Source organism: Panthera pardus, unplaced genomic scaffold (assembly GCF_024362965.1).
Source record: "Panthera pardus isolate Hobbes unplaced genomic scaffold, ASM2436296v1 HiC_scaffold_11, whole genome shotgun sequence".
Lineage (NCBI taxonomy): Eukaryota > Metazoa > Chordata > Mammalia > Carnivora > Felidae > Panthera > Panthera pardus.
In genome coordinates this window covers 88,830,334-88,841,084 of record NW_026526666.1, presented here as the reverse complement: position 1 = coordinate 88,841,084, position 10,751 = coordinate 88,830,334, and the positions used below count along the sequence as shown (strand labels likewise).

The following is a 10,751-nucleotide window of genomic DNA, read 5'->3' as shown; positions in this document are numbered from 1 at the left end:
TTTTTGGCATGAAAATGTCACCCAAGTTGCTGGAAGTGATTTGGAAATTTTAAGGTATTGAAAGCATCTGGCGTGGTGGCTGAGGCCGAGTGGGGAGAGGTTAATTGTAATAATGGGCAGTCATTTCTCTTTAGGGCCCTTGCTGCCTATGCTCTCCCTGTTTACAGCTCTTAAAAGTTTTTTTAATGTTTATTTTTGAGAGAGAGAGAGAGAGAGAGGGAGGGAATGAGCAGGGGAGGGGCAGAGAGAAAGGGAGACAGAGTTCCAGGCTCCAGGCTCTGAGCTGTTAGCACAGAGCCTGACGTGGGGCTCAAACTCACAAACCACAAGATCATGACCTGAACCGAAGTCGGACGCTCAACCAAGCCACCCGGGTGCCCCTCCCTCTTTACAGCTCTTAATGTTTTAGGACAAGGATTGCACCCAAGGTGCAGAATAGGTGTAGGGGATGGTGGCTGGTGGGGGGATAAAGGGGGGCCCCACTGCTCCCTGGAAGTCTGGCATGTTGGGAGACCCACCGAGGGCTCCTGGGGGATGCTGGGATCACGTGTTTGCTGATGGGCTCCGTCAGATAAGACGGATGAAGTTCTGCCTCTCTGAGTCCCACATAGGGTACCAGGGATCGGGCTAGACCAACAGATGTTTCCCAGGAAGAGCCATTAAAAGAATAATAAGGAGCAAGAGGGAATCGTAACTAAGGAGGAGCCAGAGGGATCCAGGAAGCAGGTGCTGAGAGCAGCCTAGGCTGGGGGCAGGAGCAGAGGCCACTGGGAAGGGTAGAAGAAGGTGAAAGCCAGCGGTTTGGACACTGCTCAAGGGCAGTGTGGCAGAGCAGAACATCCTCTGGACCAGGACCCAGGGACTCTTGTTCTTGTCCTGACTCTGCCATTTACCATTTGGGCTCTCATTCGCCCTGTGTGGGGAAATGGAGCCTAGGATGCTGTCCCATTTGATCTGATTAGCAATGAGGTATGAGAATGCTTCATAATCTTTAAAGTGGTTATTTTTTAAATGTTTATTTTTTGAGAGAGAGAGAGAGAGCACGCAGGGGAGGGGTAGAGAGAGGGGGAGACATAGAATCTGAAGTAGGCTCCAGGCTCTGAGCTGTCCGCACAGAGCCCGACGTGGGGCTCGAACTCACGAACCGCGAGATCATGATTGGAGCCGAAGTCGGGCGCTTAACCGACTGAGCCACCCAGGCGCCCCTGAAGCGTGGTGTGCGTGTGACCATCGTGATCTCCGCCTACCTCCTCCCTGTGTTGGGATGATCTCGTGAAGGAGAAGTGCTTTGTGTCATGACCCAGTACATACATAAGCAAATGTGAGGCTGTCACAGCTCTAAGCAGAAAGCGCATGGACACCGTGCTTTCTGATTTCTTTGACGCAGGTGACATTTTGCAATGACACGTGAAAGAACCCAAGTCCCCTCTCCAAGTACAAGAGCGGGAGCAGGGGCTATAGCATACAGCCTTCTTTTCCACCAGTCACGGGGAAAGCAAAGCCAAAGGGAGTTAAGTTCTGGGAGGTAATACGACTCTCAGTGTCAGCCGTAAGGCCTTCAAAAATGATCTTTCGGCTTTCTCGTGTTACAGATGGGACGCAGAGAGAGGCCCCGAGGAAGGGAAAGAATCGCCCAAGGGTGCATGGCGAGCCTGTGGTTTCAAGCCTGGGCGTGTTTGCCTCCAAGATCTGCACAATCCCGATACTCGTTCCCAGCCAGGGACAGTCGCGTTCCCCCCACACCCCGTTCCCCCCGGCTCCCCTTGCCGAACACCCATGCTGACCCGCACCACGGAGCCTGGAACGCGAGCCTCTGGGGGGGTACAAGTTAAGCCACCCTGCGTGCATGTGTAGGTAGTGGATGGAGGGGTGATTCGTTTCATCCTGAACTTCCGAAGCCATTTCAGAAATCGGAGGCGGGAGTTCTCTCCTGCTGTTGGGAGTGTTGATGATTTTTATTTTCTCCTCTATCATTTTCAGGGTTTTTCCAAAACATTACAACAAGCATCTATCATTTTATAAACCCCACTCCCTCCAAATCTCATTTTTAAAAAAGAAGGAGATTGGAGCGCGGCGACACCACCGGCTCCGTGCTGAGGTCCAGCCGACAAGGCCAACCAGTATGGGCCGCGCCAGGCAGAGGCCCCAAGCTGGAGGAGGTCCCGAGGTTCTCCACCTCTCCAGCCTGGAGGCCAAGGCCACCGAGGCAGCGTCACCCTGAAATGTCCTCCTCTCAATACCGTGGCCAAATTGGACTCACTTTCCAGCGTCCAACTCCAATTCCGCTAGTCCTGTGAAGGTGTTTTAAAGCCCACCTTCCCCCACTGGGACGAACACCTATCTCCCTCCTCTGACCTCTGGGGGCACTTTCTTTGGATCTGTTTTGTCATCCTTCTCTGCCTTGTCCTGGAGTCTTTTATATCCAGGTCTGTCTCTCCTGCTGGGCTAAAGCCTCGAGGGCAGGGCCTGCATCTCAACGATCTTTGTGTTTCCAGGGACATTCTCAGCCTGGCACATAGGGACCTCAGAAGAGTGTCTGTTGAACTTCAGTGAATTCAAACTATAGACCCCTAAGGGGGGACGTGGCGACCTATGGGTTTATGGCAGGACTCGTGAACCTCGGCACCACTGTCCTTTGGGGTCTGATAATTCTGTCGGGGGGGGGGGGCTGTGGTTTAGTAGCGTCCCTGGCCTCTACCTACCAGATGCCAACAGACGCCCCCGGTCGTGACAACCATAAAGCGTTTTCATAAACAATCCCTCGGAGTAGGAGTTCCCATTTAGCAGATGAGATAGGCAAGGTGCACGGCGACTTTGGACTTGGAGTGGGGTCTTGTGTGTAATTCTCCACTCCAAGTCCAGTGCCCATCTCGCTACCCCCGAGACCCCTGGGGACCCCAGCAAGGTCTTGGCCTCTGCGCTTTAGCGTACCCACTGCACTCTCACCCCCCGTCCTGGGTTCCACCCTGTCCCCTTCCCCCCTGCCCGGCCCAGGGGCCTGTGACCCACTGGTTGACCCTCCCGGGCCATGCACACTAGGCCTCAGGCTGTGTCTGAACACGCTCTCTCATTTTCTCTAGCACCTTGGCCTCCTCCCCATGTTTAAACACGCTGATGGTGACCTGGCCCGTCTCGGAGCCATACTTGTTCTTGACGAAGACGCCGTAGCGCCCACTGTCCTCACTGTTGACTCTTTCGATGGTGATGGTGACCTCCGACCCCTTCACCTCCATGTGGTAGCGGTCAAGGAAGGTGACAGGCTGGTCGTTCTTCAGCCAAGAGATTTCAGGGGTGGGGTCTCCCGAGATGACACAGGTCAGGCACAGGGTCTGGTGGAAAGCACAGGAAGGGAACACTCAGTCTGGCCTCCCCATACTAACACTTGGCGTTCATCTTCACTACCCACCGCCCCCCCCCCCCCCCCCCCCCCCACCGCCCGGAGAGCTCCCAGTACGTTTCTCTTGGTGATAAATGTATTACATGTGTTCTCTTGTGACCCACAAAAGGATAACAGTAAAATGGGAGAGGCAATGTATTTTAATTCCGCATCCTTCATCCCTCAAGTTTTCTACAGGCACATTTACTTGTTGGAATTTCAGACCATTGTTACCCTAGCAAATCTGCCCCAGATTGGCCTGAATTTTGCTTTATTGTTTTTTGTTGCATATCTGCCATTAGGATTTTACCATGTAAAGAAGACTATACTGCTTTAATACAAAGATTTATGAATTGGCTTTGAAACTTCTTTTTGTTTTTAAATGTTGATTTATTTGTTTTGGGGGGGGAGAGGGAGAGGGAGAGGGAGAGAGGGAGAGAGGGGGAGAGAGAGAGAGAGAGAGAGAGAGAGAGAGAGAATGAATCAGCGTGGGGCTTGATGTCTCAACTTTGAGACCATGACCTGAGGCAGAATCGGGAATTGGACGCTCACTCAGCCAGGCGCCCCTGAAATTCCTTGAACAAGCTCTAACACAGAGCGCTACAGTTTAACAGTCAAACACTCAGTGGGGAGCTGGGCACATGCAGATTCTGAATCTCAGCTCTGCCCCTTAGGGCCGTGTAACCTTGGGAGAGTCCCTTAACCTCTCTGGGCTTCAGTTTCCTCAGCTACAAAGAGGGACTAGCAATAATCCCGTTTCATGTGGTTGCCCTGATGGTTAAACAGACTGAAGTACGTGCACGTAACGGAATAGTGCCTGGCACAAAGTAAGCACCATGCAAACATTAACGATCATTTTCTAGAACACTAGACTTGGGTATTTTCGGGTCTAGAGGGGTTTTTAGGGATCATCAAGTAGAACTCCTACGGAAACGGAAGTTCACTGACAGAAGGCTGTGACGCCCAGGGCCACCCAGAGAGCTGGGGTGAGCACCCCCACGGGCCCGACACGAGGCTCAGTGTCTCTCCTTATACTACACGTGCCCAGTGACTGTGGTCACTCGGCCAGACTCGGGGGGATCCGGCTCCTTCGGCTCTTGAATCCACGGTGCTACCTTGTATCAAGATCTGTAACGGATATGAGAGGGGGCAGAGCGTGGGACTGCGGGGGTTGGTCAGTACCTTATCTTCCATGATGGTGGCTACATCGGGCAGGCCCCTCACCACCTTGGCACGATCTGGAAGGGAAAAGAGAGACCCCCGGTGATGAATGCTTTCCTGCCAGCTGCTTCCCGGGATCAGGTTCCACAGAGTGGGGGTTTTATTTTTAAGCAATGTTTCTTTTCTCTATTTTCATCATTTCGGGTAGAAATCTTTAAGTCCGTATTACGTGTTTCTTTGCATTCACAAACAGAAGATAGGGACACGCTGTGCTTCTGTTATTGACTTGAAGTCACCCTTATGACCGGTGGTGCCTGAAGGTGACAGTGAGGTACCCCTCCCCCTCCAGAACTGGGGAGGAGGAACGGGCCAGGGTCACCTGATGAAGGTAACGTGTGTGGACTTGGTGGTGGCATCCTTGCTGCTCAGAGGCCAATTCACGTCCCTCTGGGGTTGGGGCTGTGTCCTGGGCTGCAGGAGGCCCCAGTGTCCCAACAGGCAGAACGAGCTTCGGCTTTAAGGCCGTCCCCTCCCCAGCCCTCACCCCTCACCCGGAAAGCCCAAAGCCCGCCCAGCCTCCCTCCTGTCTATCCCTGCCTTTCAGGCCCCGGCTGCTGCACCTGCTCAGTCCACACCCACACATCAGGCGTCCGTGGACCCCTTATCCAACCATCTGTCGTCGTGTCCCTGCCGCCCACAGCCACACAGACCCCATGGGGAGCTGGGACCTCAGAGCCCTGCCAGGAGGCATGAACTCATGGGAAGCTGCCCCGAACTCAGACATGAAAATAACAGAAATACGACTGGACTTACTCTTCTCAATGATGGCCAAGGCTCTGAAAAACAGAAATGGGAAAAAGGCTTGAGTTCCATTTGATAAAGGACAGGCCTGCCCGGGGTAGGGGTGAGGGGGCGATGAGGGAAAGGCACAGCTGGCTGAGGCTCCCAGGAAGGGGTCCTGTACCCAGCTCGTGCCAGACCCCAAGGGGCCGATGGTTCACACAAGAAATGCAGGGGGCACTTACTTCAGCCGCTGGTGCTCAGCCAAGGCGTCGTCAAAAGCTGCCAGAAGGAAAGAGAGGGAGGTGGGGGTGGGGGGGAGCGTCAGAGCCTCAGTCCCTGTGACCTGCAGGTTACAGGGCTTAGCGCTGACTGTTCCTCCACCGTCTTCCCATCCCTGTGTTCTCTCGGGGCAGTGCCAGGATTGGGTGGCGAGATGGGAGTCCCCTGCCCCCAAAAGACCACAGGATTTTCTAAACAGGTTTCTCTGCAGACAGACGGATGGACAGCTCACCTTGTCCCGAGAGATCAGTTGAGAGCTGCCGGGTATCCTTCCCGGCGGCTATCTCCAGGGTGTATTTGCCCTTGTCTGAGTCCTTGGGGTCCAGGATGTGGAGCCAGATCTCATCCAGGGTGGTGCCAGCCCTCACCCGATCACCACTCTCCAGGCGTTTTTCTCTGGATATGAGGGCAAAGAAATGTTGAACACGGCTCAGCCCGTCAGTGCTGCCCTGCTCGTCAGTGTTGGCTGGCTAGGGGTCTACAGGCACCCCCCCCCACCCCCTGCAAACTCCTCTCCTGGGGTTTTGTTTCCAGATCTGTGGGCTGACCATCCATCATTCATTCATTCATTCATTCAGCAAATTCATGGCACATCAGCCATGTTCCAGTGCTGAGTCTATATTTGTGATGTGTCCTTCAGCCTGGGACCTTAAAGAAATGGGGCTCTGGGGTCAGTGATCCCCACGTCCTCCACCCCCGGGGATCACTTCCTCACCTCTTCATTTTCCTCAGCTTAAACCCTCCCAGTGTGTCTTCCCACCATCATCCTTCCCTAGTCCTTAAAAACCATATCGACTCCTTCCCTTCTTTACTTGTATTTCATTCCTGGAGATGCCCGGTCCATGTCCTCAATGTTGTGTTGCAGAAGTGACACCTGTGGACCTGGTCACAGGGCTCAGAAACTCTGGCTAGGAAAGGAGCCCTTGGCTTTGACAAACTCGTTTGACAAACTTGACCAAGTCAGTCTAGCCTTCTCCATAGGACGAGTGCAGCAATGTCTGCTCCACAAGGCTGAGGCATGCAAATGGTAAGCAGCACCGGGAAAATAATGCTCTCAAACTGTCTGCAGTCCCTTAGCTCCCGGCTGAGTTTCTGTGGGAAACTTACCCATCCTGCCTTCCGGCCCTGGCACGCAGTCCGTTGTCAGCCCCACACATCCCTCTGCCTGCACCTCTCCCCTCAGCCTGGCTGCCTGAGTTTGCTAAGGCTGCAAAGACCCACAAAGGCGCCGTGACCCGCCCATCTGGTCCTCCCTCATTCTGCATCCTTCCAAGATGCTTCTCTAAGACAATGATGCTTCTGTGGCCATGGATGTGCTAGAAAAATGGGTTTACCACCAGGGTTCCTACCTTCCTTGGGGAACCTCCCTTCTGTACCTTTCATTGCTCTTCCCTATCCCTGATTCTCTGTGGACAGCGTGACTAGTGAGAGACCCTGTCTCTGCCACCCCCGTGGGATTGGGCTCTGGGACAGATGCCGTCTGTCCTCCCCCACCCTCTACTCCCCCACCCCCAGAGCTGGGCTAGGGCTCCAGGGAAAGGCCAACTTACTTGTGGAACCAGGTGGTTTTCATGTACTGGATATTGTAGTACTTGACCTTGCTGAAGATCCGGATCCCCTCTTCGGTCCCCTGGATTTTCAGCGGGGTTGCAGAGAGGGCTGGGGAGGCAAAGGAGAAGGCCAAGGCCCTTTGGGCAGCACATCTGGGTGCCAGCCCGCTCCCCCCCTGCTCTACACGTGCGGCGGGGGAAATGCAGCATTGTGAGGAGGTACGAACTTCTACGTCGATCTTTGAGGTTGGAAACTAAACCCATGCCTGGCAGCCAAGGCTGGCTGGAGGTGCGTTGGAGGCTATTTGGCATCAGGACAGGGCTGAAAAAAGGGTGGGGGGGGGGCTTGCTTACCACCAATCCTGCCCAGCTCAGTGTAGATGGCATCCAGGGCTGGAGGGAGACAGAGAGATGGTCAGCTGACATAGGGTCCTTCGAGGGATGTGCCAGGGGTAGGCATGTCCCCAGGAAAGCCTGGTGGACCTCATGAACAGCTCAGGGTACAGGGAGCTCCACAGGATGTCCCCTCACTGGCTTGGGTCTGGGGCACTCACTGATTGATGGGACAGGGGGGCACCACGGATGGAGGACAAATAGGGCAGCCTGACAATTTTCTTGGAGGCTGAGTCAACCAGCCTGATGGTTGACTGAGCCTAGGGCTCGGTAGGGGGTGGAGGGGTGAACTCCGGCTTCGGGTCTCGAAGCCTAGGCTCACGGCGGTATGCTGCAGAGAATCCGGATTTCGGTATCACAGACCAGGTCCTGGCCACCCGCCCGCTGTGCAGCCTTGGGCAGGTCCCTTAGCTTCTCTATTGCCCCAAGTGATATGGTGATCTCATAAATTTTACCCTACAGGTCGTATCACATCTTGTGGTTCTGTGTGATCCCTGGGTCCTCCTGGCCCATCTCTCACATCGCCAGCTCCTACCTTCACCTGTGAGGTCCAGTATGGTGTCATCCTCCCCTCGATTGTCAGAAACCGTTGCTCTATAAATTCCCTTGTCTTCTTTGGACAGCTGGAAAGAAGGATGAGAGCATGAGGGTATTGGCATACGTTCTGGAAGGAGTGCCAATCAGCCTGGGCTCCAGGCCTGCCCCTAACTCTCTGTGTGATCGCAGGCAAAAACTCTTCTTCTCTCTGGGCCTCAGTTTACCCATCTGGAATGGGTGATCTCTAAGGCTTCTTCTACCTCTGGAGCTCTTTGATTCCAAGTTCAGGGCTGGTCTGGGCCGGGGGGCAGGTAGCGGGAGGTGGGGGGGAACTGAGGGCAGAAGCAGACACCCCACCTTTAGATTCACAGGCAGCGGCACTGAGAAGGACATGAGGACCTCTCTTTGCAGGGTTACCTGAGCTGCCCTGCTCCCTGGAGGCCCCGGCTGGAGGGACCCCTCTGCACTTCTCCAGAAGGAAGCGTGCTATCTTTTGGCCAGGACAAGGGGCTCCTTTCTGGCGCGTGCTCGTCAACCCCAAATGAAGCCCGAACTGACACTCAGCAAAGCAAGAGCCTGGGTTGCGCTCCTGAAGCAAGGTCCAGCTGTCACAAGTGACCTCTCCTTGCACAGCATCTCCTTCGGGCCCTGGGAGAACTATCTGCTTCCCTGTCCCCCCTCAAAGGGTCTCTCCCACTCCGACCATCTCACCATAGTGTGTTTTGAGGCAGAATCCAAGGCAGAGACAACCCTTGACCTGGGGATTGGAGAGCTGAACCCCAACAGACCTCTCCTGCTTGGCCCCCACCTCCCCCAGTGGAGGCTCCAAAGTCCCAGCCAAACCGGGGGCGGGGGGGGGGGGGGGTGATTGTGTCTTTGCACTTAACCCCTCGGAGCCTCCATTTACTCGCCTGTGAGATGGTGGCATAATCCTCGCCCTGGCCACGGGCTGTCGCTACAAAAGGCGGTAACTCTTTGGAAGCCAGAAAGCCAAAGATAATCCAAGCGATTATTACAACAAGCCTCACGAGCTACGAAGCGCCTACTTGCCCTGTGCCAGGAGCTTGCGCTGTGGCGACAAAGGCCGGTTGTGGCATCATCCCGGCCGGGATTTGGGGGAAGACCCTGAAGTCACTGTTCCCTTTCTGGTCAGCAAACTCACATTTGCTCCAGTCCTCCGTGGCACCCCGTGAGGCCGCAGAAACCAGCCGCAGGGCAGAGAAGCATCGAAGGTTTGAGCACAGGCCTTGTGTTTCCATCTCAACCAGGCCACCCACCCTCTGAAGGCCAAGTGGGCTGGAGAACTAAGCCTCAGGCTTGCTCTGCTCTGCCCAGACCCGCCTCACATAGCGATCGCCTTCCGGCCCTGAATCCTACACTCTTGGTCGGGGCAGGAACAAATCTTTGACTGAGCGTCCCTTCTGACCCATTCATGTTACAGACGAACGCTGAGCTCAGAGGACAATGACTAGCCTAAGGTCACACCGTTAGTGGCAGGGCCAGAAATGCAATCCAAACAAAAGGAAATATCTGTATTGCTGTTCCTGCCTTTACCTAAAATGTTTCTATTTTCCCCTCCATGGGCTTTTTTTTCCCTTGAGTTAATTTTGGTTCAAAAAATACTGCGTGAAATGTTATTTATCTTGATTACTGAGGTTTTAGTGCCCCCTTAAATTCTGTGCTCAAAGTGAGTGTCTCACTGGCCTCATCCTGGTCCCAGCCCCGCTCCTGATTCCGTGCCCAGTGCTCTTGACTCCAGTGCCCAGTGTTCCTGGTGCTGCCTGGAGGGTGTGAGACCTGGGGTTGCACTTACCTCCTCGATGCACAGGATTCCCACTCCAGTCTGTGGGTCATACTGACCGTCCGGTGTCTCTTTCTTCTGGAAGAACCACTGGAAGCAGGTTTCCTTCTTGGTGTTGGTTGCCTGAGGGAGGTAGGGAATGAAGAGACTCTCTCAGGCTTTCTCTTTTTAAGTAAGAACTCAACTCATCAGATCTCTCTCTCTTTTTTTTCCTACAGACTTGTGTCTCCCTCACCCCCATACTCGCTCGTAGCTAATTCCTTCTTAGATCTCAACTATTCCTTCCTTCACACCGCATGTCCTCTGCTCGTTCCACATTCTGGATCTGATCTCTTCTCTACTCTATTTTTCCTTGTAAGCGTCTGTGCGTCTTACAGATCCTACCCTTCTCCAGGCATCTAAAGAGGCTGCAGGGTGCTGAGAAGGAGCACCACCCTTGGAGGCAGACTGCGTTAAAACCACGCTCCAGACTTCACCTCCTACCCCGTGGTCTTGAGCTGTTTCTCTACTTGTTCTCCGACCCACGCCTGTCTCACAGATGATTGTGAGGCAGATGGGTGCTGAGCACAGGGTCTGGCAAGGCTACTAACAAACATTAGGGAATCCCCCTCCATATATAGACCCCTCACTTGCTCCTGGCCCCCCTGGCCCCACAGAACCCCTTCCTGGAACAGCTGGGAGATCTAGCTGAAGGCTGATGGGACCCCCACTAATTTGGCTCCTTGGGCTCTTCCAGGGAGTAGCTCTGTTTTCTAGTTAAACTGGTCCTCCTGGGGCTACTTCTCCTTGGGATCAGCCAAGCACAGGAATTTGGGAAAGCGGGCAAGGACAGCCACCGGGCTGGGGGGGAGGAGCCACATGTTCCCCGCAC

General features: G+C 54.4%; 1 protein-coding gene across 3 annotated transcripts in view; it reads right to left on the bottom strand.

Moving 5' to 3' along the window:
* Nucleotides 1-1,923: 1,923 nt before the first annotated feature.
* MYOM3 (myomesin 3) overlaps nucleotides 1,924-10,751 on the bottom strand; it is a 49,318-nt gene continuing 40,490 nt past the window's right edge. For all 3 annotated transcript variants that reach the window (XM_019461794.2, XM_019461796.2, XM_019461797.2), the window contains 9 exons: nucleotides 9,893-10,003; nucleotides 8,078-8,165; nucleotides 7,504-7,542; nucleotides 7,150-7,258; nucleotides 5,832-5,995; nucleotides 5,563-5,599; nucleotides 5,351-5,373; nucleotides 4,559-4,614; nucleotides 1,924-3,329 (listed from right to left, as the gene is read on the bottom strand). In XM_019461794.2, the coding sequence (XP_019317339.2) occupies nucleotides 3,036-3,329; nucleotides 4,559-4,614; nucleotides 5,351-5,373; nucleotides 5,563-5,599; nucleotides 5,832-5,995; nucleotides 7,150-7,258; nucleotides 7,504-7,542; nucleotides 8,078-8,165; nucleotides 9,893-10,003 (921 nt within the window). In that variant the 3' untranslated portion in view covers nucleotides 1,924-3,035. The remainder of the gene's footprint in view (nucleotides 3,330-4,558; nucleotides 4,615-5,350; nucleotides 5,374-5,562; nucleotides 5,600-5,831; nucleotides 5,996-7,149; nucleotides 7,259-7,503; nucleotides 7,543-8,077; nucleotides 8,166-9,892; nucleotides 10,004-10,751) is intronic.